At 34.7% G+C, this 26,354-nt stretch overlaps 1 protein-coding gene across 1 annotated transcript in view; it reads right to left on the bottom strand.

The window, feature by feature from the left end:
• Nucleotides 1-11,615: 11,615 nt before the first annotated feature.
• Nucleotides 11,616-26,354, bottom strand: part of LOC110743173 (triadin-like) — a 40,199-nt gene continuing 25,460 nt past the window's right edge. The window contains exons 4-6 of the mRNA XM_021937924.2: nt 19,646-19,684; nt 16,751-16,792; nt 11,616-13,981 (exon numbers count right to left, since the gene is read on the bottom strand). Of these exons, the coding sequence (XP_021793616.2) occupies nt 13,842-13,981; nt 16,751-16,792; nt 19,646-19,684 (221 nt within the window). The 3' untranslated portion in view covers nt 11,616-13,841. The remainder of the gene's footprint in view (nt 13,982-16,750; nt 16,793-19,645; nt 19,685-26,354) is intronic.

Here is a 26,354-nt window from a genome sequence, read left to right as displayed (position 1 = left end):
GATGGAGTCTGGCTCTGTCACCCAGGCTGGAGTGCAGTGGCGCTATCTCCGTTCACTGCAATCTCCGCCTACCGGGTTCATTCTCCTGCTTCATGAAGCCTCCGGAGTAGCTGGGACTACAGACTGCGGCCACCACGCCTGGCTAATTTTTTTGTATTTTTAGTAGAGACGGAGTTTCGCCGTGTTAGCCAGGATGGTCTCGGTCTCCTGACCTCCTGATCCGTCCGCCTTGGCCTCCCAAAATGCTGGTATTACAGGCGTGAGCCACTGCGCCCAGCCAAAAAAAGTTTCTTGGCAACATTTGCAAATCAAATCCAGCATAGTGTTAATGTAATATAGATATCAGTGGAAGAGAGAAAATGTTTCTGAAATAGACCCATATACATACATATATATGAATATATGTATATATATGACCAACTGATTATGGAAAATGTTATACCAACAAATTCTATGTGGAAAATTTAGTTTTTAACAAATGGAATAGAATAATTGGTATTTATTTGCAAAAAAAAAAATGAACTCTGACCCATACCTTGCACCATATGAAGAATTAATTCAAAATAGATCACAATCTTAAATGTAAAACTCAAACCTGTAAACTTCTAGAGAACAACATAATGGAATAACCTTATGATCTTGAGTCAGGCAAGAATGTTTTAGATAAGACCACAAAATCACAATCTATAAAAATTACTGATAAATTGGACTACATCAAAGTATTTGCTCTTTGAAAAGCAACATCAAGAAGATAAACAACAAGCCACAGACAAGGAGAAAATATTTGCAAAGCACTTATCTGGTAAAGGACTTGAATACATAATGTGTACAAAATGTTTAAGAATCAATAAGAGAAAAACCATTTTAAAATGTGCAACATATTTGAATAGACGTTTCCCTAAAGAAGATATATAAATAACAAATAAGCATATGAAAAGATGTTCAACATCATTAATTATTAAAGCAATTCAGATCAAAACCACAATAAGATATCACTGCAGACCTATTAGAATGACTAAAATAACCAAAACAAAATAAAATAAAATCCATAACAGTATTTATTTATAACATCCCTATTGTCTTCATACTCCCTCTACTGCAAACACCATTTGATTGAGGTTCCGTTTGAAAGATTATTAAAGAAAAATGTACAACTTCAGGTCAATAGAAAAATGCTACACATCAAGGAACTGCTATCTTAAAGATGAAAATAGAGAACACACCATTGAAAATTATTGAACAAAATGGACTAGAAAACTTAAAAGAAATAAAAAAGAATTAGAAAGCAGTGGACATGTTAACATGGCATAAATATATAGCTTTAATGAACTAATTCATAACATGTAGTAAATGGCCCTTCCCCATTATCATGTTATTCAATCCGTATCACCATAGAAAGTAAAACTAGACATGACTTTTTTTTTTATTTTGCTGTCTATATATTATCTAAATAATATATAAGTTCTGCTTTTAACAAGTTTGTGATTTGGGTAAGTCAGTGAGGTGCTCTAGTCTTTTGTTATCCTATTTGTCAAATTGCAGGATTGTCTCTTCAAGTTCAAAATTTCTATGATTACATATACAAGGTTTCTACTTACATGTGTAGGCTTTTCTCTAGACATTTAAGACTATTCATATTACACTAGTAACTATTTTTTAAAAATTTGTATTATTTTATAATAAAATACTAAATGTAAAGAATTTTTAAATATTCTTTTAAAAAATATGTGGCCAACTGTTTCTGAAAGAAAACAAAAGGTACTAATTTTTGCCATTTATTAAATTGATGTTCCATAAATACCAGCATCTATCTTCTTGTTAACTCTCAGTCAGGAGCTTTAATTATCAATTTGATTGCTAATACACAGATACTCCTCAATTTACAATGGGTTTGCATACTGATAAACCCAGTAAATATCATAAGTCAAAAATGTGTTTAATACACCTGACCTACGAAACATCGTGGCTTACCTAAAATGTGCTCATGATGTATTAGCCTACAATGGGCAAAACCATCTAAAACAAAGTCTATTTTAGAGTAAAGTATCGAATTTCTCATGTAATTTCTTTAATTTTTTACGTTTAAAAATTAATCTCATTGGCCAAACCCAGCATGTAATGTGCTGAATTATTGTAATGTATTGAATACTGTACATTGCATCAAGACTGTGATGCTTTCATACCCTGTAAAGTTGAAAAGTCACGAATTGAGGGCTGTCTGTATTCTAGTAGTTAATCTACCAAAAGATCCTGACATCCTTACTCTAATCTGGTTAGAGTTTTATTTTAAAAACATCTTTGTATATCTAGGAATTGTTCTGTTAACCGAACAATAAAAATCTTTCAGTATCTTTCAAGATTATTTTCTCCATTTCCCCAAACTGCCCAATTCTTGACTAAAAGTAGTGCCACTGAAATTACAGAAAACATACTGTGTTGCAGTCCTATTTTCTGTAGTAGATAGCTCATTTCACATTAAATATGTTATTTGTGACCACTTTACACAAGACATAAAGTACAATTTCTATACCATTCCTCAAAATGAGCTCTGAACAATTATAACATTACATATGTTTTATTTTTACTCAGTTTTAGCATTATGCTATAGTAAAAAGTGATAGAAAATCACTAGTGAGGCAAACAGAAATCACTAATTCCTCCTCAGCCACCTAATAATTTGTAGTCAATGATGAAAAAAAAATAATCTGTAACTGGGCTTCCAAAAGCAAATTTCAGTAAAATGGATATCAACACCATAAACTGAAGTTATTGTAAGTCTTTTTGTATTTAACAGCTTTTAGCAGAGCTAAGCAGTCTAGCTAAGTCATTTTGTTTATTTTATTTTATTTTATTTTATTTATTATTATTTTGAGACTCTCGTTCTTTGCTCAGGCTGGAGTTCCTGAGTGGTACCATCACCACCTGAGTGGTACAGTGGTACCATCATGGCTCACTACAGACTCGAACTCCTGGGCTCAAGCGATCCTCCCACCACAGCTTTCTGAGAAGCTTGGATCACAAATGTGGGCCACCATGCCTGGCTATTTATTTATTTATTTATTTATTTATTTATTTATTTATTGTAGAGACAGATTTCCCCTTCGTTGCCCAGGCTTGTCTTCAACTCCTTGGCTCAAACAATCCTCCTGCCCTGGCCTGTTAAAGAGCTGAGATTACAGGTATGCAGCCATCTTGTCCTAGGCCCTAGCTAAGTCACTTTAGATACGCATATGATAAATTTCCTCCTCTCTAGACAAGGACTTGCAAACTCTAACAAAACTAAATAAAATGAGATGTGAAGGAAAATTTTTATAGACTTTAGGCAAAGATTCTTTTGAACTAAGAAGTACTAAAGACTCTTTCACATCAAAGGTACAATTGTAAAGCTGAGGGTGTTAATGGTGTGAATCATGACCTTTTGATTTCTTTAAAGTACGTTTTATGGGGCTCATGATGAGATTAAAAATTTGCGTTATTTCCAGAGTTCTGAAAGCAGACATCAGATTTCCTGTTATTCAAAATGACCTACTAGAAAATCTTTGCCTAGTAGTCTTACATTTCTGTAAGTAAATATTACACATTAAAATTCTTCCATATTCTTCAAAAAATATGGGTAATTTCCTCAACCACATCAAAACTTTATTTTAAAAGAAACAAACATTTATATTTATAAAAGCTTGTGCAATATATTTTGTTTCAGTCATGCAAAAACTTATCACTAGACTGGTAGTACTGCCATTTATAGTTGTCAAATGTCCAGTTATTAAAATATTCAATTTAATATTTTAAAGGAATGTATTTCTCATTTTAATGGAAATATGCCAGCTGCTGAATTCTAAATGTTGACACTTTTTGGAAACTACATGAAACAACAAACAAAACAAAACAAAACAAAACAGAATGATCCAAAAACATGTATCTTCACCAAAACTTGGAAGCAAAACATAGAGTCAAAACTATATATATATATATACACACACACACACACACACACACACACACACACACACACACATGCAGCCAAAATAAATGAGACCAATGAAACCCACATGTGCAGTCGCAAACAGTGCTCAGAACTACAGAATGTGGCAGGACCCTAAATTGGAAGATCTCAAAATCCAACAGTGAACATTCATTCACAGAGGGAGAAAACCTCATCAGAATGCTAACTGTTGTGAGCAACTCTGGGACCTTAAAGGGAGCAATAACTGGGGATGCTATTGGCAAACAATCACGGCTTGTAAAATTACAAATGCATATATTTTTGAATTGAAAATGCCCCTTCAATGAATTTGGCCTTTTATGTGTATGTGTGTGTGTCTGTGTGTGTGTGTGTATACATGTGATAGTATCCAAGATTATTCATTGCAACATTGTCAATTGTTGGGGTCCACGTGTTTCCTAAACAAAGGAATGAACACACAAGACAACACAAGACAAGACAAACATGGCGGCCGCCCCAATGGTGCACTCTGCTTTATTTTATACAGTCGTTTGTGGAATGTTACCAAGTCACAAGACACATTGTTGTTTTTCTGACCTTTCCCTGACTTCGTTTGCAAGAGCAGGACTTATGGGGAACACCCTGCTTCGTTTGCAAGAGCAGGACTTATGGGGAACACCCTGCTTCGTTTGCAAGAGCAGGACTTATCGGGAACACCCTGTTTGTGAGCACGTAGTCCTCTACAGTCAATAATAGCAAAATAATTGAAAATGACCTAAGTGTATAATTGAGGACTAGTTCAATAAATGATGGTATATCCATACATTGAAATCCTATACAATTATAAAAAAAATATGAGCACTAGTTTTACTTACAAGCATGATGCAGTAATTTTATCAAACTAATCCTCTTGCTGAAAACAATTACTAAAGCTAGTTGGAAAAAAAAAAATCCATTTCAAGGAATCAAAAAATCAAGTATAGTAGCCAAGAATCAAAGGTCCAAAATTCTAGAGAAGAAAGGAAACATACTGTGGTGAATTCCATATTCATCTGTTTTGTACGTTGGAGGGATTTGACAAGTTACATAATAAGGAATGGAGGCCAAGATAAATCTTTCAGTGGCCTCTATGAGCTGGCAAGACAGAAGCTGGAGTTCTGGCAGCGAAGGTGGTTGACATTTGAGGGGTTCAAGACTACAGAGAATGCAATTCCTGGAGAACACATTTACCATGCAATTTTCCTCAAAGGTATTTGCTTACTCCTAATCTTCCATATGTAGGGTAAGACACAAGAAATCAAATAAAATGGACAATCTAGGAGGCTAGAGATTGGAGCACAGCATTCAGCAATCTGTAGTAATACAGAATGAAGTTCAGGTCCCATTAGAGTGGAGATGACCTTGTCAACAACCCAGCTTTCATTGAGAACACAGAAAGGCGATACCCTAGGAGTAACTGCTCTATGGCTGGGAAAAAAAACTAGCCCTAATACAGCTAGAATCTCAAACTCAACTGTATCAAAGCAATCTGCTCATGGTCTGCCACTAAAACATTAAATATTCTGAATCTAGGGCCTCTACAGTGTTTCAGGATTTTAAAAAGTCACGTATGAAATAGGACCAAATGCAGGAAAGAAAAAGGGACAAAACCAAACAATAGAAATAGATTCCTTGCAATGCAGATATTGTATTAATCAGCCAAGGAGTATACAACACTTATTTTTAAATTAATCATATTCTGGGTCATGAAGAATGCATCAGCATATCTCAAATAATTGAAAACATATAGTGGAATTAAGCTAGAAGTCAAATAGAAAAAAATAGCCAGCAAATTTACAATTGTTTGTAGTTCAGCAATATGCTTTAAGTAACCCATGGAACCAAAAAAAATAACAATGAAAATAAGAAAATATTTAAAATTTTATGATAACAAAACATGACACAAAATGTGTTAAATGCTAAGGCAGACTTAAGAGTAAAATATTATATATACACACACACCATATACACTTCAATGCAGATGTTGGAAAAGAATCAAGAATAAGAATGAATAATCTAATCATCTGTTTTAGGAAGCCAGAGAAAATGACAAACTGAAGTTTATTTTTATAGATATAAATGCAAACATCAACGAAGTAAAAATAATGTGCAAGAGAGAATATTAGAAATAAAGGACAGTGAAAACCATTATGAAGAAGACAAATTGGGATGAGTAACACTACTGTTGTTAACATTTACTGTAATGTTACCACAATTAACCCATGTGGTATTGGCACATTGGAACTGAAAAGAAAATTGAGAAGTAGATTCACACATATAAATAACATTTATCTCTTTGAAGGAACCCTTACAACATAGTGGAAAAAAACTGTCTTTTTAGTAAATGGTGCTGAATTATCTCTATATCCATCTAAGAAAAGTCAACTTTGACTCCTACTTCACATTAGATACATAAAATGAATCCTATCCAGATTGTAGACCTAAATGTGAAAAGTAAAACAAAACTTCTATAAGTTCATAGAGGAAAATATCTTTATGGCATTAAGATAAGTACGAATTTCCTAAGTTGGGCATAATAAGCACTATTTATAAAGGAATTAAAAATTGGGCTACTTTACAATTTAAGTTTCCGATAAAAATGGGTTTAAGAGAGTAAAGTTGCAAGCCACAGAGTAAGAGAACACATTTATAACAGATATAGCTAATTAAAGATTTTTAATGACAACATATAAAAAATTCCTATGCAGTTATGCACCACATAACAATATTTCAGTCAATGACAGACTTCATATACAATAGTGGTCCCATAAGATTATAATGGTGTATTTTACTATATCTTGTCTATGCTCAGATATGTTTAGATACATACATACTGTGTGTGTTTGTTTTCACACTGCTGATAAAGACATACTCAAGGACTGGGCAATTGACAAAAGAGAGAGGTTTAATGAACTCACAGTTCCACATGGCTGGGGAGGCCTCACAATCATGGTGGAAAGGAAAAGACACGTCTCACATGGCAGCAGACAAGAGAAGAGAATAAGCGCCAAGGGAAAGGGGTTTCCCCTTATAAAACCATCAGTTCTCATGAGACTGATTCAATACCATGAGAATAGTATGGGGGGAACCGCCCCCATGATTCAGTTATCTCCCACTGGGTCCTTCCCACAATACGAGGGAATTATGGGAGCTACAATTCGAGATGAGATTTGGGTGGGGACACAGTCAAACTCTATCACATACTTTCCATTGTGTTACAATTGCCTACAGTATTCAGTACAGTAATATGCTGTTTAGGTTTGTAGCCTAGGAAAAATAGGCCATATCATATAGCCTAGGTGTATGGTAGGCCTTACCATCTGGATTCCTGTAAGTAGCACATTCTATGATGTTTACACAATGACACAATCACCTAAAGATTCATTTCTTAGAATGTATTCTCATCATTAAGGGTCCATGACTGCATTTTTAAAAAGACAAAAATCTAATTAAGAAAAGTCCAAAAAGCTTCATCAGAGTCTACATAAAAGAGGATATCCAAATAATCAATAAACATAACACAAGTGTCTCCATATCATAGTCATCAGGAAAATCCAATTTATAAGATCAATGATGTTCCACTTCATACCCACCAGAAGTTAAAATTAACAAAACTTACAATAGCAAGTGTTGGCAAGGATCTGGAGCAGCTGGAACACTTATACTCAGTTAATAGAGTTTACATCGGTACAACCAATGTATTAATCCATTTGCATTGCTATAAAGGAATACCTGACACTGAGTAATTTATAAGGAAAATAGGTTTATTTGGCTCACAGTTCTGTGGGCTGTACAACCATGGCACCAGCGTCTGCTTAGCTTCTGGTGAGACCCAAGAAACTTCCAATCATGGTGGAAGGCAAAGGGGGAACAGGTGTGTCACATGGTGACAAAGTGAGCAAGAGAGGGAGGGAGGAGGCACCAGGATCTTTTAAACAACCAGATCTAGTGTGAACTAAGAGTGAGAAGTTACTCATTATTGTGAGGACAGCACCAAGACATTCATAAGGGATCCGCCCCCAAGACCCAAACACCTCCCATTAAGCCCATCTCCAACACTGGAGGTCACATTTCAACATGAGATTTGGAGGGAACAAAACATCCAAACCATATCAAGCAGTTAGAAAACTGTTTGATACTATCTACTAAAGATGAACATTCTCATACTTGATAAGCCAGCAATTCTACTTATATGTATAATGTCCTCCCCTACTCTGCACACATATAAACGCAGTAAAAGTCACTAACCAGACTGTTTAAAGCAGTGCTATTTTTAATAGACAAAAACTTGAGACACTGTGAATTACCACACATAGTAGAATGTGTAAATAAATTTGTTGGTGTATGCATACACGGATAATACAAGACAATGAAAAAAAATACTTCTGCGCGTAACAAAATGAATGAGTCTCAAAGGTGTAATGTTGAGGAAAGAAACTGGGTACAAAAAAGATGTTATTTACTATTTCATTCATATGAAAGTCAAAACAAGTGAAACAGTTCTTCAATGATAGAAATCATAACACTGGTTCCCCAGAGGGTATTGACCAGGTGAAGCATGAATGAGGCTTCTGGGGTGGTGTTAATGTTCCATATTTTTATTTCAGTTGTGACTTCATAGATGCATCTAGCTCTACACTTGAGATGTGTGCACTGTACTGTGGGTATGAGATCTATCTATATCTGTATCTACGTCTGTCGGTATAAATGAGGAAACTTTGTATATACCTGTATACAGATAATCTAGGATACACTGTTAAGAAAAGAAGGCACTGAATAATGCTTGTAATATGTAACATTTGTGTAAGAAAAATAAACAATAAAAATATATTTTTGTTTCCATTTGTATTTTCATGAGACCCTATAAACATGCTTAGCCTTAGAAAGTATAGGAGTGAATGGGAAACCGAGGCAACAGAGATGAAGTTAAAGGACACTTTCCGTGTCCATTTATAATACCATTTTGATTTTGAATGAAGTTAACATTCCTAATTTTAAAAATATTCTTTGATACATATACGTTCCAAAGATGAAAATAATTTGTTTGCTTGCTACGTTGTTCCTCAAAATTGCTAGAATGCCCTTTTCTATAAAGCATTGCTTCCTTTGTGAGGAACGTACCTTCCATTCAGATCATCCATTTAGATAAGTTCAACTGTGCCCATGATTACATCAAATATATTAAATGGTTTCTCACTGAGTTGTGTGTGTGAGTGCACAGAGACACACACAGAGAGAGAGAGAGAAAGAGAGATGCTTCTTTCCTAAGCAAACACCATACACTAAATGTTTTAATGTTTTGAGATGCTTCCTTTAGTGTTTATTTTAATACTACCTTTGCTAACTTAGATTGCCGGAATACCTTCAGATATTTTACTGAGTGCTCAACCCTTGGTGTTGTCTTGGGGTACATGAGTCACTTTTCCATCTCAGCTGTCATTCAGAGTATCACTTTTCCACAGGCCTCTTATATGTTCCATGTATTCTGATTCAGTCACTTGAAGGACATTCTGCTGTCATTGATTTATAGTAATTGTGAAAATGACACAAAACTAAATTTTTTAAATGCAAAATTGTTTTTGTCAGTGGTAATGTTCCCATTTTTATATTTGGTTCGTGTAGCTCTGATTTTTATTTGCTGCTTTGGCTAATGCCACTTGGCAACACTAGGTCTTCAATGCAGGTTGCATTTGGATCATTTAATAACAAAACTGGAAGGAAATTTGAAAGATCTTAGCAATAATACCACTTTACAAGGTACTTTTCCATAATATTCCTCGCCAAAGATGAAAGTCCTTTTGCTGCTGTAGCACTTCTATTTTCATTTGGAGATGAAGCATTGAAGGACAGAGAAGATAAATGACTAGAGTTACTCCTAGAGTTAAAGCCTGACCTTGGGTTTGTGGACCCCTCATCCGGTGGGCTCTCTACCACAGCACGGGTTTTCTGAAAAGACATCTGGCCTGGCAGAGCTACTCAGAGGCATGGAGTATTCTACTGACCTACCATTGTTATTTAAGAGAATTTGGGATGTGGTGGGTAAAAAAATAGTACTAATGACTTAACACAAGTACTAAACTCATGCTAATAGTTCAATAAGAAGCATAGATAAGTGAAATGATGATATTGTAGAGGGCAAACGGCCTGGAGCTGGATGTGGCTATATGAGAAACGAAGAATTTCCTTCTTTTTGCTATCACTGCTTTGCTAACATGTGTTTCTTACTGGAACTTGTATGACTCAAATACTAACATGTAATAATTCACTTCATCAATTATTCTGAGCTCTTCTTTAGAGTTCAAGTATGTTTTACAATTATTTGTCTTCTTATTTTATTAACCTGAATCTTCGGAAAGCTGAATTTAAAGAAGTTGTTTTTGCTTTCTTCTTATTTGGGGCACATTTTTTAAAAAATGACTAATGATTTTCAATAGTTGGATAGTTTGGGAAAATAAAGGTCTCTCTTTTATACACAAAGGAAAGCATCTACAGTAATAACTAAATGTTTTATGGGCATATATGATTAATAAGGGGGAAAGGAAAGGTACAGGGTAGTGCTGATATAATCCTGAAATGAATAGAGCAAAGAATGTTGCAAGGAGGCCAGCTCCTGGGAAGTCGTGCTGAGCTTCTATTTCTTAATTAGTTTGCAAATAACAAAGGGAAGCTGTTATGATGGTGACGATATCATATGGAGTCACAAAGGGCAGGAAGGATATGAATAGGATTAGAAAAAGATTTGAGCTCTCAATTCCATCGGTTCTGCTGCTAACTAACAATGTGCCTCTGGGCCTGACACCTAAACTCTCTGACTTTTATTTTCTTTACTCTAAAGCAAGTGAATGCAACACACTCTTAAGGCACTTTTCAGCTTTCAAGTAGGAAAAAAGACAAGTCTTTCCATAGAGTGTTACATCTCTATCACCGATTATAATTTGCAAGACGGATTTGGGGATACTGGAAAAATAAGCCAATATTTGTAATAATACCCTGAAAACTGAAGAACAATTGGGAGTTACTTCATCAAGGATCTAGGCCTGGTTTTGAAGTAGTCAGTTACTTTGGGCAAATTTTCACGTTTCTCTAAGGATTAGTTTCATTTTCTGTATGTGCCACTTGACATATATGGACATTGAGTTTTCTATCAGCAATATTTGTTATCTCTTTGCTTTTTTCTCCAGAAAAATTACTCAAGGGTGCAAGTTAAATCTCTAAAATACACAGTATCTCAACACCAGTTTCTAAAATATTTCTGCAAGAAGTTGAGAAGTTTTGAAAAGATATGCCAGAATGAGCCATCATACAGGTGCTTTTGTTAGGGTTCATTAAAGAAAAAAAAAAACTTGCCCTATTTGAATAATGATTTATCAGGCTTTAAGAAAACTAAACATAAATCAAAAACCTTGGGAAAAATCAATTCTTATTTTCAGATCTTTATTAAGAGGGGATGAAGAGTGGGTAAAAGCAGGGATGTAATGGGAGTAGTGTATACCAATTGTGCAAAATAACTAAAACCATTATGAAATACTTACATATTCCTGACGAGTATAACTTGAATTATGAATGAACCATTAAAGACAAAGATTCTTAATCAACCTTTTATCTTTTCCTTTTAAAATGCAAGGCATCAAACTTGAAAGAGTTATAACTATTTTATTTGATGGTAACATACAAACAAATGACAGTTTAGATAATATTTTAAAAGTGCTATGATCATTGTAACTTTAATCAGATAAAACGTAATTAGTATTAACATCGTTTACATTATAGCTGAGTTGTCTAAATTCTAATTACAATAAAATATGTCATGTTTTATCTCATCAAATAGTTTTTATATTGAGAGTGAAGGAAACAGTAAAACAGTCAGAGGAAAAATTAGTGCCATATCCAAAAGCATTACTTCAGAAATTTACTTTAATATCATATTTATATTAAAATATTTCATTTGTCTCCATGATATCTCTATGAGATATTAGACTGTTTGTCGCTATATCCCTATTTTACCCATGGAGAAACAAACATAGTATGTTTAGTAAATTTTTCAGGTCATTCACTATGTCAGAATAGCACTGGGAATATAATTTATTATATTTTTCTTATACAATCCAGCACCTAACACAGTGCCCTAAAAGAGTAAGTATTCAATAAACAGTCATTGAATGAAAGAATGGGCAAACCATTCTGCTCTATGAAATCTAAAACATCTATCGCATTTGCTATTTCTTTACTCAGTAAATTGAGCAGGCTGGAGGAGCAGTTGAGCAATCAACTTTATCCACTCTCCTACCCACAAGTTTAGATTGTCACCTGAAGGGGCTTTGCAAGATGGTACTGCCTGGTCTTTCCTGAAATTATGCACTTCCAGGATGTCCCACGTTCCCCATAGAGTCATTGATCTGGTTCATGTAACACTGGCTTTCGTGGTGTGAATGAGGTCCACCAGCTTCTGGCGGAGGCCAAATATCCATTATTAGTAATGAACATATTACTGATACCTAGCCTAATGATTTTTAGTGAAACCGTTTTATATCTTGGTCCTAAAGAACCATAGTTAGTGGCAATCCTTGAAAATAAATCATTTGGCTAGTATTGGCTCTTTCTTTCTCAGGCCTTGCTGATGATAATTACAACGCTAGAAAGGATAACTCAATTTATTTCCTGAGTTAATTTGTCATAAGTTCAGCCGCAACTGTAAACATGATAAAAGTCACAGAGACATGACTTTTAGAGTTGATAAAAACAATGTGGTAAAGAACACGAGTATTTATATTACTAGGAATATGACAAAAACGTAACAGTCATTCCCAGTGAAGCACTGTCGTGTAGATTAAAAATTGTTATCCATGTCATTGGCACTGATGACTAGTTACCTAAAATACAAGTAAGACATCTCATGAAAACATTTAAGGCTAAAATGAATTCCTTAAACTTTAATGGCATTCACATTTTGCCATTATGAGAAAGAAAACATTTTATTTCACAGAAAGAATATTTTAAAGTGAAATGAAAATATCTTTACATCTGTCACCCAAATTTAGTGATTGATCTAAAATTTCACCCAGGTGACATTTTTATTAGGACACAGTCTGGAGAAATTTCAGAATTCTACATCTCATTTTCTAATATTTTAAACAAATGATTCACCAGACCTGCCTAACTGAATGGTGTATTTCCACTGGACTGAATGTCCTAATTATCATTCAAGACATTACTTAAAGATTTATCAAGCATTTATTCTCCATCTTACCATGTCTAAAGCTCAGAGATATTTTGAGCTCTAAAAGAGTATCACAAGAAATTAATAGCAGTCTGTAGTACAACTGCTACCCATTCTTAGAGCAAAGCCACAACTAAAATAGAAATAGACATAAATAAAATAAAATCATTGAGCATCAACTTATTGGGTAAATTAAGTTTAGATACCCATATGATGCAAAAAAAGTCACTTTTATACAAGCTTTCCCATCTTTTAAACTTAGAGCACAGTCTGTTTTGTCATTAAAAAAATAATAGCTAACTGAAGCCAGGAATTCCATTTTGTAATTGTGTCAATTATTTTAAAGACACCATTATTAAGTAAACTTTGAATTAGCTTGTGTACAACCTTATAGTGATTGGAAATAAGATAAATACAAGCACCACAGCAAACACACATAACAGATTCTTGAGACTTAGACCCTTAAACATGTCTGCTCATCACTCAATCCATTTGGCCACCTTTTCTGTCCACACCAGGCCAAAGAGCAATATGTTTTCACAGAAATTCTCTGGGTTGCATAATCTTAATTGCCTGAACCATTGTGGACAAAATATCTCATTTTAAAAATCTTAAAGCACTTGTAAGGGTCATACTGTGTGTTTACTTTCCTTGTTGCTTCTGTCCCGGAGAATTTGCTTGGCCAGAGCTCTCTCCAGGGCGGGGTGCAGGAGTGAAAGGAAACTGAAATCCATAGCCATTGTACCCATCCAAGTAGACACACTGGAAGAAACTGATGGGACCTGAGGAACAGAGTATGACAATTTGTTAAAACATGCAGAACATGAGTGAAAAAGCACAGTGAGGCAGTGCAGTGCGGCAGATAAGGTCACAGACTCTGCCATCAGCCTCTGTAGCTGTTGGCAAGTTACTAAACCTCGTTGTGTCTTGGAGTCTTCATGTATAAAATCAAAACAACGAAAACCTCACAGAAATATTATGACAGTTAAACGAGTTACATGTGCTCTTAAAATTCTCCCTGGTACACAATAAGCCTTTAATAAGTGATAATAAAAATGGCCTGGCAGAGAAAGTCAAAGTTCTGATCATATAGACATCTGTTGATATACATAGCAATCACAGAGACATAGTCACAGGTTTCAAAACATGAGCTTATCAATATACAAAACAACAGACTGTGTGTGTGTGTGTGTGTGTGTGTGTGTGTGCATGTTTTATAATGTCACAGAGAGGTGGTTGCCAACATCTAGAAGTTTTGTTTGCCCTTACTTTAGAGGCAAGAGCTTTCCTAAGGTGGTTTGATTGTTCTTTAAGCAACCAAGGTAGCAGCCAGGTAGCAGCTCTGAGCAGAAAGCAAAACAGGAAAGTTAAGGGAATGTGGTGCAAGTAAGGATTCTGGACTCAGTAAGCCGGTACTCTCAGGTAGCAGCTTTGGTAAAAGATGGCAAGTTTAGCATCTCCTCACAATCTTGGGTGCCAGACTTCCAGTGTTTTCTATCCTATCCATTGGCATTCTGTCACCCAACCATAGATTTTTGCAGAAGGCCAGGAAAGAAAAATGATAATTAAAGCTAGTGGTGTGCGGGAGATAAGGAAGATGGCCCAATCTATACGAGACTAGGGGTTTATGAAGTAGAATAAAGCAAAGGATAGGAAAAAGGAAGCTGGAGATGCAACCAGGCAGTATTCCGATTCCATTTCCATGGGTCACTGAGTTTTCAGGGATAATAATAGTTTGAAGAATCTTGAATTTAGTTCTCTTTTCCAATACATCTCATCTGGAATGATTTCTCTTTTCTTCTATCTTCAAACCGAAGCAATAATACAACTCCCCTCTCTTCAAGTTTGTGGAGGCTTGGGAGTTAGGCAGGCTACAAGAGGGACAGTAGTAAAGCTGGCCCTGCACGAGGAGGAATGGCAACCCAGTGCTAAAAGTAGAAGGGCCCATCGATGACAGGCTGCCTTGCAGCTGCTTATCAGAAGTGGACACTGTTCTGACACATTTATTTAGTTGATGTTGAATAAGCTGATAAAATATTATTATGACTGCAAATATCAGAGCTTACATTAAAGGTTCATGAGTATCAGGCTATAGAACTGCCTTATTGTAAGTTGAAGATAGCAAATATCATTTTGATGCAATAGATCCCCCAAATGAAGTTAGAATATTTGACACCATTTTACTAAAAGTATTTGTGTTTTGTTTTTAATTAAAATTTTTACTTCAAAATAATTGTAGATTCACATGTAATTGTAAGAATTAATACAGAAAGATCCCACATGTCTTCACCTAGTTTCCCTCAGTGGTAACATATTGTAAAACCATAGAACAATATTCCAACCAGGAAACTGGCATTGACACAATTCACCTGTCTCATTGAATTATATTTTAATAGTTATTTATAAATATGAGATTTCAAATGTTTATGTGACATAGCCACAAATTATTACCAGTAGGTTAATAATTGGGAAAGTGTTGCCATATAAAGTGAAAATATGTCCAGATTGACCTATAATTCTTTTTCTTATGGATTTTGTAATATTACTCAAAAGTTTCATAAGACTCTGCTTATTTCCCTATATTTCTCACAACCTTATTATATGAAGGATTATAATAAGTGTCTTATCTACTGCACTAGTTCCAGCATCCAAAGAAGTACTTGGAACACAGTAGGCATTCAGTATCAGTCTAATGAATCACCTATTAGTACTGAGCAGGAGGCGTTTGCTATTTTAAGGGCATTTTAGTAATTTCCTGCACAAATACATCCAAGAAGCACTGGAGAATCAAGAAACATCATTTCTTCAGACAAATATCTAGCTCTTTACTTTAAAAGCATTCTGTGAAAGAAACTTCAGTTATACCTATTTCAAAATTGCTTCCTTTACGCTGTTCTGCAATGACGTTAATGCATATGTAGATTCAAAATTTATTGCTTTACCATATGAACAAAAATGTCTAATTTGGAAGAAACAAAATAATGAGAAACTTGGGCATTGAATTTTGTAACTGCATATGAATATTGATTGGATTCCAAAATAAATGATCCCAAAGATTGAATATTTAGAATCTACCATATATCTAGAAAAATCAAAAAGAATCTTGAATCTTAGAAATGAGTTTCCAAGCAATCGAATTGCTAAAACCTATTTCTTCATTTTTTTCTACCTGATATAAAAAAATGTGGCATATTACTTCTGTCCTATTATAGTATTATAAATGTAGCTGTCCTATTATAAAGCAGACGGTAACACACATTTAAGCATAGATTCAGCCAGAGTACTAAGGATCAAAAATATGCAGAAGGATTTGCGATAAATGCCACTTCAATCATTACTTGTAACTCTTCCAACTATGTGCCTCTTGCCTAACACAAAAGTGATACACTTCTCTTTAAAATATAAGTGACCTACTTTAATGTTATTCTTCATGTCTATGCTAAAAATTTTCTTCTTCGAATACTGGTCTTAAAAGAGTTTAACATTTTTACATAGATGTAGCATCTTTAATATAGAATGATTTATTACTTTTAATCTCATTACAAACTTACTTTTCTGCTTCTTTGTTGAAGACACGTCTTCAGTTTCTTCTACTGGATAAAAAAAATCAAAGTAAATAACTTGTACATTTACAGCTATTATATAAATATGTATGGGATTGAGAATGTCTAAACAGGAGCACACTGTGAAAGAAACAGGAGTTACTCTTTTTATAGTATACCCCAGATTTGTACACAGATTCTATTAATATTTTCACTATAAAATTTGATAGGCAAGAGCCAGAGATAGAAAGGGAGCCCATGAAAAAAATGGCATGCCGCAAACAATTGTTTAAATAGGAAAACTGGCCCTGATGTGTCACATATTCACTAATGAGGATAGTTGACATGCATCCCTTTCCTGAGAAGAGATCTTTGATGCTCAGAGTTACAATTTGGTAAGGGTAAAATCTGGCTAAAGATGACCATTTTAGTCAAAATAATTCCAAATTTGGAGGGACATATGTTTTTCATGATCATCCTTGCCATGAAAGTAGAGCAGCAGCCCCCTATCCTGCATTCTTCCCTTTTTACATCTGATTCACTGACTATTTATTTTTGCTGTAGCAATATACATCATAAGTTTATGTAGTGTTAGATAACTTGGAAGTATTCCTTTGAATCCCTTTCTTCTGGTTAGAAGTTCTTAACTGGTATCCATGAATTGGGTTTTGGGGGGTTTTCTATAAAACATTGAAATAGTAAGTTGTGAGAGAGAGAGAGTGTGTGTGTGTGTGTGTTTGTGTGTATATGTATGTTAGTGTGTGTGTCTCATAGAAAGTTAGGTTTATAGATCTTATCAATTTTTCAATTGGTTCTAGAGCTGTTCCCCTCAGAGTGTGATCTATGTACCAGTAGTTTCAGCATCACTTGATTCATTCATATAAATTCAGATTTTTAGGTTTTAACTCAGACATTTAATTCTAAGGAGACCTACAGTTGATCTGTACGAACATTAAAGTTTTAGAAGCACTGGTCTATGAGTAGAAAACCTATTAGGGTGGCTATTCTTAATTCAATTTTTATATATATATATATATTATATTATACATATTTTATATATATATATAGTATTCAGAAAAGTATCTTAATTCAAGTGTAAATCTTAACTTTTATTTCATAAGGTACCTGTCCTGTGTGTCTTTCTCAAAGCACTATTTTCCACATTGTAGTTAATTTTGGGCAATGGCAAAGAATTTATACTTTGTTGGCTAGAACAATGCTTAGGCAAATTCTTATTGCCTGCAGACAAATTTAGAAGTGGAAGAGAAAATACTTATTTTTTATATGCCAACTATATACCTGACAAAGGTCTAATACCCAGGATCTATAAAGCACTTAAACAAATTTACAAGAAAAAAGCAAACCATCCCATTACAAAGTGGTCAAAGGACATGAACAGATACTTTTCAAATGAAGACATACATTCAATCAACAAGTGTATGAAGAAAAGCTCAACATCACTACTCATTAGAGAAATGCATATCAAAACTACAATAAGATAACATCTCACACCAGTAAGCATGACCATTATGAAAAAGTCAAAAACATATGTTGGTGAGCTTGCAAAGAGAAGGGAACACTTACAGACTGTTGGTGGGTGTGTGTATTAGTTCAACTATTGTGGATAGCTGAATATCCACATTGATGACAGTGTGGTGATTCCTCAAAGAGCTAAAAACAGAACTATCACTCAAATCAGCAATTCCATTGCTGGGTAGATACACAGAGGAATATAAATCATTCTATCATAAAGACACATGCATACATACATTCATTGTGGCACTATTCACAATAGCAAAGACATGGAATCAACCTAAATGCCAATCCATGGTAGACTGGATAAAGAAAATGTGGTACATATATACCATGGAATACTGTGCTACCATAAAAAAGAACAAGATTGTGTCCTCTGTAGGAACATGGATAGAGGTGGAGGTCATTATCCTTAGCAAACTAATGCAGGAACAGAAATCCATATATTGCATATTCTCACTTATAAGTGGGAGCTAAATAATGAGAAAACATGAACACAAAGAGTGGAGCAACAGACACTGAGGCCTATGCAAGGGCTGAGAGTGGAAGGAGAAAGCGGATCCGAAAACATAACTAATGGAGAGTACGATTGATCTGTACAACAAACCCCCATGACATGAGTTTACCTATATAACAAACCTACACATGTACCCCTAAACCTAAAATAAAAGTTCTTTTTTTTTCTTTTTAAGATAATACCTTTTTTAATACCAGACCATAACGAAGAAGCCAAGAACCTTTCAGAACAAAAATCAAGTCAGCTGAAGTCCTCACTCTACAGATGGAGAAATTTTGTCCTGGAAAAACTTTATGAAGGTCATATATCTGGAGACTGCAGGTTTTTCTGATGGCCTGTCCTCTGGCTTGGGCTGGAAGAGTGCAGGGGTTGAGTCCTACCTTCCATTTGTCCCTCCTTCCCTCCCTTCTTCCTTCCCTCCCTCCCTCCCTCCTTTCCTTCCTTCCTTCCTTCCTTCCTTCCTTCCTTCCTTCCTTCCTTCCTTCCCTCCTTCCTTCCTGATGGTGATGCTAATATAGGTGACTCGTGTCAAGTCTTCTTGATAAAATCATGGCATTCTTGTAATTCTTGATGGAATAGTGATTTTGAAGTATTATTCCCATAGATTGGCCAATAAATGCATCTGATAATTGAAAATAAATCAATACCCAACTAGAGTCTTTAATATGTGAAAAGATGTATATATTCTAAATAAAGTTAAAAAGCTGTTTGTTTTAAAAATAAGCCTACCATGTAAACGTTGCCCAGAAAAGCTGAGGACTAGATCAAGAATAGCTAGGAAAAAAATAAAGACAGATAAAAACCTTATAGATTTGAGAGAAAACTTGTAAATGATCCAAAGACAGCAAACTCACCTTTAGCTTTCTTTGAAGCGGGTACATCTTCAACATCTTCTAGAGTACAGAAAAAAGGCACATAGAATCACAGTCAATTTTTCAGTTTTCACAAAGAGGAAGTATTGTATTTAAAGGTTTTTAAGAGTCACAAGATCCCTGAATCTACAAACTCAGCACCTACAGTCTCCATAAATAAAAGCTTTATGACCAAAACAGGCACTTCTCTGACGTGGAGAGAGGATGTGGAGAAAATGATGAGTGCTGCACTATGATAATCAGGCTGGCAAAGGTTACTTAGAGAAAAGGCTTGTGGTGACCTCCAACATCCACCCCCAGGTTTCCCTCCTCCTCTGACTCCTAAAGCTCCTTGCAAAAATCATAATCACTTATAGAATTTAGGAAAGTTAAGATAAATGGATTCACACATACAGGCTAGATAAAGAGATCGGTGTCTACCCACACAATTTATTAGCAGATTGATTAGATTTGAGCCTTTTCGACAATTCTAAAAAGCCCAGAAACAAACCCATGCATATACATGGGTCAACTAATCTTTGAAAAATGTACCAAGAATAAACAATGGGGGAAATATAGTCTCTTCAATATACGCTGTTGGGAAAACTGGATATCTATATGCAAAACAATGAAAGTGGACCTTTATCTTTCACCACCCCAAAATCAATTCAAAATAGATTTAAAGACTTAAATGTAAAATCTGAAACACTTTTAAAAGTAAATGTCGGGGAAGAGCTTCTTAACATTGGTCTTCGCAATGATTTTATGAATCTGACACTAAAAGTATAGGCAACAAAAGCAAAAATAAACAATTGGAACTACATCACACTAAAATGTTTATGTACAGCAAAAGAAAAAATGAACGAAATGAAAAGGCAAATTATGAAATGGCAGAAAATATTCGCAAGCTATTTATCCAAAGGAGGTTAATACCTAAAATATACAAGACATTGATACAACTCAATAGCAAAAAAAACAAATAAATGAGCAAAGGACCTGAACAGACACTTTTCTAAAGACTATACAAATGACCAACAGGCACGTGAAAAGATGCCCTATGTTATCAATTATCATGAAATGAAATAAAACCACAATGAGATATTACCTCATATCTGTTAGAATAGTGATTATCAAAAAGTCAAATAAGATGTGTTGGTGAGGATTTAAGAGAAAAGGGAACTCCTGTACACTGTTGATGGGAATGTAAATTGATATTGCCATTATGGAAAGCAGTATGGAGGTTCCTCAGAAATTTGTTTGTTTATTTATTTATTTATTTCGCCACTAGAAAATAGTCATCCTCAACATATTTAAGAAGAAGTTACCATATGATCCAGCAATTTCACCTCTGGGTATATATCCAAATATATATCAAGTATATTGTATGCTTGAAACTAAGAGAGTAGATCTTAAATGTTCTCACCACACACACACACACACACATACATACACACACACACATACATACACACACATACATACACACACACATACACACACACATACACACACAGACACACACACACACAGAATGGTGGTAACTATGTGAGGTGATGGCTATGTTGATTAGCTTGATGTTGGTAATTATTTCATAATGTATATGTATATCAAAATATATTGTATATAAAATATATATATATAATTTTTATTTGTCACTTATACCTCAATAAATTAGTGGGGAAAGGAAGATACTACATTTCAACTAAAGCTCAAATACGTATACAATGACTCTTAAGTTGTATTGTGTAAATCACTTGGTCTTTTCTGCATTCAACTTACAAGCACATATTGGAATAATGTGGAAGTAGTTTTAAGTCTGAGGTAATTCTAACGCAATATAATGGAATTATGCTTTAATTTTTAACATTTGAAATTATCTGAAAGAAGGTCAGTTTTGTATTTTTTATTTAGATTTTGCATACCAACTGTTCACTAATAAATGAAAAACGGGTAAGATAGGGTCAGCATGCAAATTTCCTCTAATAGGAAGGCAATGTGACCTTTATAGAAAAACGTTATTATGTAGAAGAACATAACAGAAAAAGAATGAAAATTACTAGAATATTTTTAATATATATTATTAAAGTTTAGATCTGATCAGTTTTAAATAATATTTAAACATATGTTTAATTAGATTAAATACCGGATAAAATGACCATGGTCTTGAACTGCTTAATCAACAGCTATAAATAATAGAACAGTACAAACTGTTACATGATGTTGTGAAATAACTTAATGTGTATATTTTAAAAATGATTTCAGTTCCTAAACAAATCAAATAATATCTTAATTGTGTAATAAGAGCCTACTAATTTCTATGAAAGATCTGTAAAAAAATAAAATGAGGCAAAATCCGTGTCCACAAGGAACATATATTTTATTTTTGTAGATTATAGCACACTTGAAACTTATTCTTTGGGTCCGTTTATTACCACTAGAAAAAAATACAAGTGGAAGGAATGAAGACCTCCGTGTCTTCAAATTCTGTATTCTGATCCAGCATCAACTGACTATAAGTGATAAAATCTGGCAAGAGCTGAGTCACATGTCAATCGCTCAGGAGACAGAAGCACAAGAAAGTCAAGCCTAGGACAGTTGCTATAGAGATGCAATTTCTGTGGAAGTGACTTAGCAGCAAAAGTTTACTGAACTAGGAATAAAATTCAAGAAAGGAATAAGGCACTTACTGTCCGCGTATTCTTACAACTTGCACATTGAGTGAGTGGTAGTTTTTACAAAACAAATATTTGACTCTGAAAAGGTAGAATCATGGCAGTGAAAGGAATGTCAAATATGCCAATGAAATTTTAAAGAGTGACCTACTTTTGTGGGACAGACAGTCAGGAAAATGTTTAATGAAGGAAATAAAATTTGAAATGGGACTTGTAATATTTTGAATAAGGAGATGCCAAAATTAAAGTGAGGGCAACAATAAGAAAAAAGGCTACAGACAGCAAAAGACAGAGATATTCAGAGAGTAGAGGGAATGTTTTGGAAAAGTTGGATAAGATTATCATGTGGAACATATTATACATCAGGCTAAGTACCCTCAATTGAATTTCACAGCTAGTAAAAGTTGCTCAAGAGATAAATAATGTTTTAGAGATGTAATTGGTAGAAATAAATAAGACCAGAGCATGAGAAAGTGGATGCAGAGAATGATTTGGAAAGTATTCTAATAGCACAGAAACAATACATTCTCCAAGTAAGAGTCACTGAAGGAGTTAAATACAAAAAAGGCTTTGCCAAAAGAATGAAATAGAATTAAATACAAGTAAGCACAAGAGATTAGTACTATAAGGAATATTAGGATATGTTCTCTGAGTCTGGAGAAAGACAGTAGTGCCACTCCCAACTACAATGAAATCCCTAGGGGACATTGATATTTGCTGGGTATAATGAAAAGTTCAATTTTCTATGGGTTGAACCGTGGTGCTAGGCCAGTCACGAAGTCGCAAATGCTTAGTAGGAAACAAGACAGAGTTGTCAAGATGTCTGAAAAGGTTAGAAGTGATATGCATCAAGTTAACGGGCAAAACTGGGTAAATTGTGACATCATCATTTCTAATTATGGCAAAATAGTCAATATTTCTTAAGACTTTCTACGTGCTGAGCCCTATTAAGTTATTTCATATGTGTTAACACGTTTGATCCTGACAACAACCATATGAGGCAAGGACTTTTTTTTTTTTTTTTTTGAGATAGGATCTCACTCTGTCACCCAGGGTGGAGTGCAATGGCATGATCTTGGCTCACTGGAACCTCCAAGGTGAGGACTCTTATATTGAATCTACTGTACAAATGGAGGAGAGAGGGGTTAAATGCTGCCCAAGGTCACAAAACTCATGAGTGGCAGAGCCAGAACAAGAACATAATCCAAATCTGCCTACATCAGGGCCTCTTGAAAGAGGATTGAAATTTATCCCACAAATACTGCACTTGCTATGTGCCAGCCACTGTTCTAAGCACTTTATAAATGTTAACACTTTTCACCTCCTCAGAGAATCTGTGAGGAATATACTCTTATTGTTTCTATTTTATAGGTGGGACAATTAAAAATCAGAGAGATTCAATGTCTCAGAGCTATAAGAAGTGAAGGAACTGGTTTTTAAGACTATGGCATTCTGGTTCCAAAGATGGTGCTGCTAATCACTAAGCCATTCTGCCTGTATTAGTCTGTTTTCATACACCATAAAGATGGGCAATTTATCAAGGAAAGAGATTTAATTGACTCGCATTTCAGCCTGGCTGAAGAGGCCTCAGGAAACTTTCAATCACGGCAGAAATGGAAGTCAACATGTCCTTCTTCATATGGTGACAGGGAGAAGAAGAATGAGAACTGAGCAAAGGGGATAACCCCTTGTAAAGTCCTCAGATCTCCTGAGAACGTACTCACTATCGTGAGAATCGCATGGAGCGACTGCCCCTTTGATTCAATTACCTCCCACCAGGTCCCTCCCATAACACGTGGGGATATGGGGATATAATTCAAGATGAGATCTGGGGGGGGACACAGCCAAACCATATCACTGCCTCTGGAGGATGACATTCTAAACCCATTTCTCTCTGATTCTAGTACCCGTGCATTACATTGCCTAACACACCTGCTGGCAGACTCTGACAGAGTCAAGTCATGCATGAGCCACACACTTGTGCAGAACAGAAATGAAGAAGGAGGCATTCCACTAACCCCCTTAGAATGAGAAGGGGTGCTAAGTGTGTCCCTCTGCACTTCCAACAATCTATTCTCCCTCAGTGGCAATGAAAAGTTACTTAATTTTCTTTGAAAATGATAAAGACAATGAAGAGGTAAGCATAATATTTTATTTCTGCTTGCCTAAACATTATAAGTACTGTAAGCTACTGTTATTTCTAACATTGAAGAATAAAAATGTACTATCTTGACTTTCAAATTGTAGATTTCATTCTTTACTTACATAGAAACAGATTCCAGAGGAATCAGAGATAGCAGTGAATCCATCCTCCCATCCAAGCAGTTGTCTGTACTATAAAAGAGTCATGAAAAAATGGGCCATCTTGTCTGTTTGGCTGTCATTTTAATCAGGGACTAGGTTTTGTAGAACTCTTTAATACTTATTGAATTGGCCTGCTGACACAGGGTTTCTTAAATAGCTATTAGTTTATTAAAAATTAGAATGATTACAATAGAAAGTCCTGGATTTTGTTTGGTCAAGCAGTCCTTGAATCTTTTGGTTTACTGAAGGAATTTCTCCTTTGTCCAAAATCCATGAATTGCCTCATCTCATATAGCTGTCTGTTTCAACACTTAAGAAAAGTGTTATTCTGTGATCAAGTGGAATGCCTGAAAAAGTAAGAAATTACCTCTCTTTTCTGCCTGAAAGTTTTTACTTATCTCCAATACTGCTCTGCAGCCATGGGTCAAAAAAGTTTCATGGCCAATGGAATTTTTAACAGGGTTCAGGTGTTAAGTCTTCATATCTTTGGAGTCAAGGGTGGCCTTGGTTCTATAAGGTTGAAGACAGAGATGATTTAAAGACTTAATCTGTTGATATTTAGGAGACTGTGTGTGTATGGACTCTAATAAATATGGACTCTAATTTAAATTGGCTGATAAAAATTCCAAGTATATGAGAAAATGTAGAGGCTAGCCTCAGTACCAAATGGTAGGTATGGTATATAATTACATATATTTTTAATTACGTGGGCTTGATAGTGAATTTGCAAATTTTATACTAAAATGCAGATTTCTTATTCTCAGCAAGCAATCGTATCTTGGTTCTACGTTTTATTCTCTAGAGCAGTGGCTTTCACTTTTTTCTTCACAGAATTCCTTTATAATCTTAAAATATTAAGGACTCCAAAACATTTTTTTATGAATTATATATATTGATAGTTGACACAATAGAAATTAAAGCAGCATTTTCTAAACACAACAATCTGAAACACATATTCTCTTAGAGCAATGATATACTCATAAGTTATTTAGGTTCTGGAGAAGGTATGGGAGCAGGCAAACATAAATAGCGACCTAGGTTCAATATGTAACATGTTTTGACTTCATGGAATGCTTGAAAGGATGTCAGGGACTTCAGTAATCTACAGCAATCCACCTGATTTTAGTCAGTTAGACATAAAACTTTGAATTCTACTTTGCCTAATCACTATGCTTTGTCCTTGACCCAAATTTGGTTTCAAGTCATGTAAGGTTTTAGAGAAACCTCTGAAAAAAGGCTATTCTAAATAAATAACTAGCCAGCATACTACACATGGAAATAATTAAAAATAAACTTGTCAAAAGGAAGAGATGTTTATTAAAAAATAAGTTTGCTAGGCATTTAAACCAGTGTCATGTCAAACTATTTTTTAAAAAAGAGAAAAGTAAAGGTTACTTCTTGAGAAGAAAGATATGTTGTTTCTCTGGCACAGAAATACACATAAAATAATGCAAAATATAAGCAAGAGCACAAACAGGGCAAAATGGGACTCCTCAAAGTAAGAATTATTACAGAGAAAAAGCCTGGTTGTATTTCCACCTTACTTTACATATTTTGTGGAAAATGAATATACAATGTCAATTGCCTGCCAATTGAATAATGCTAATTTTGCATTCGAAGAAACATTTTGAATTGAGTTGAAATATACAATAACAATAAAAGTTGTGAGACTAGATGCAGTGGCTCACTCCTCTAATCTCAACACTTTGTGAGGCTTAGGCAAGAGGATCACTGGG

Source organism: Papio anubis, chromosome 6, assembly GCF_008728515.1.
Source record: "Papio anubis isolate 15944 chromosome 6, Panubis1.0, whole genome shotgun sequence".
Lineage (NCBI taxonomy): Eukaryota > Metazoa > Chordata > Mammalia > Primates > Cercopithecidae > Papio > Papio anubis.
Note: the sequence above shows the minus strand (reverse complement) of the source record. Positions and strands in the feature narration are given on the sequence as shown.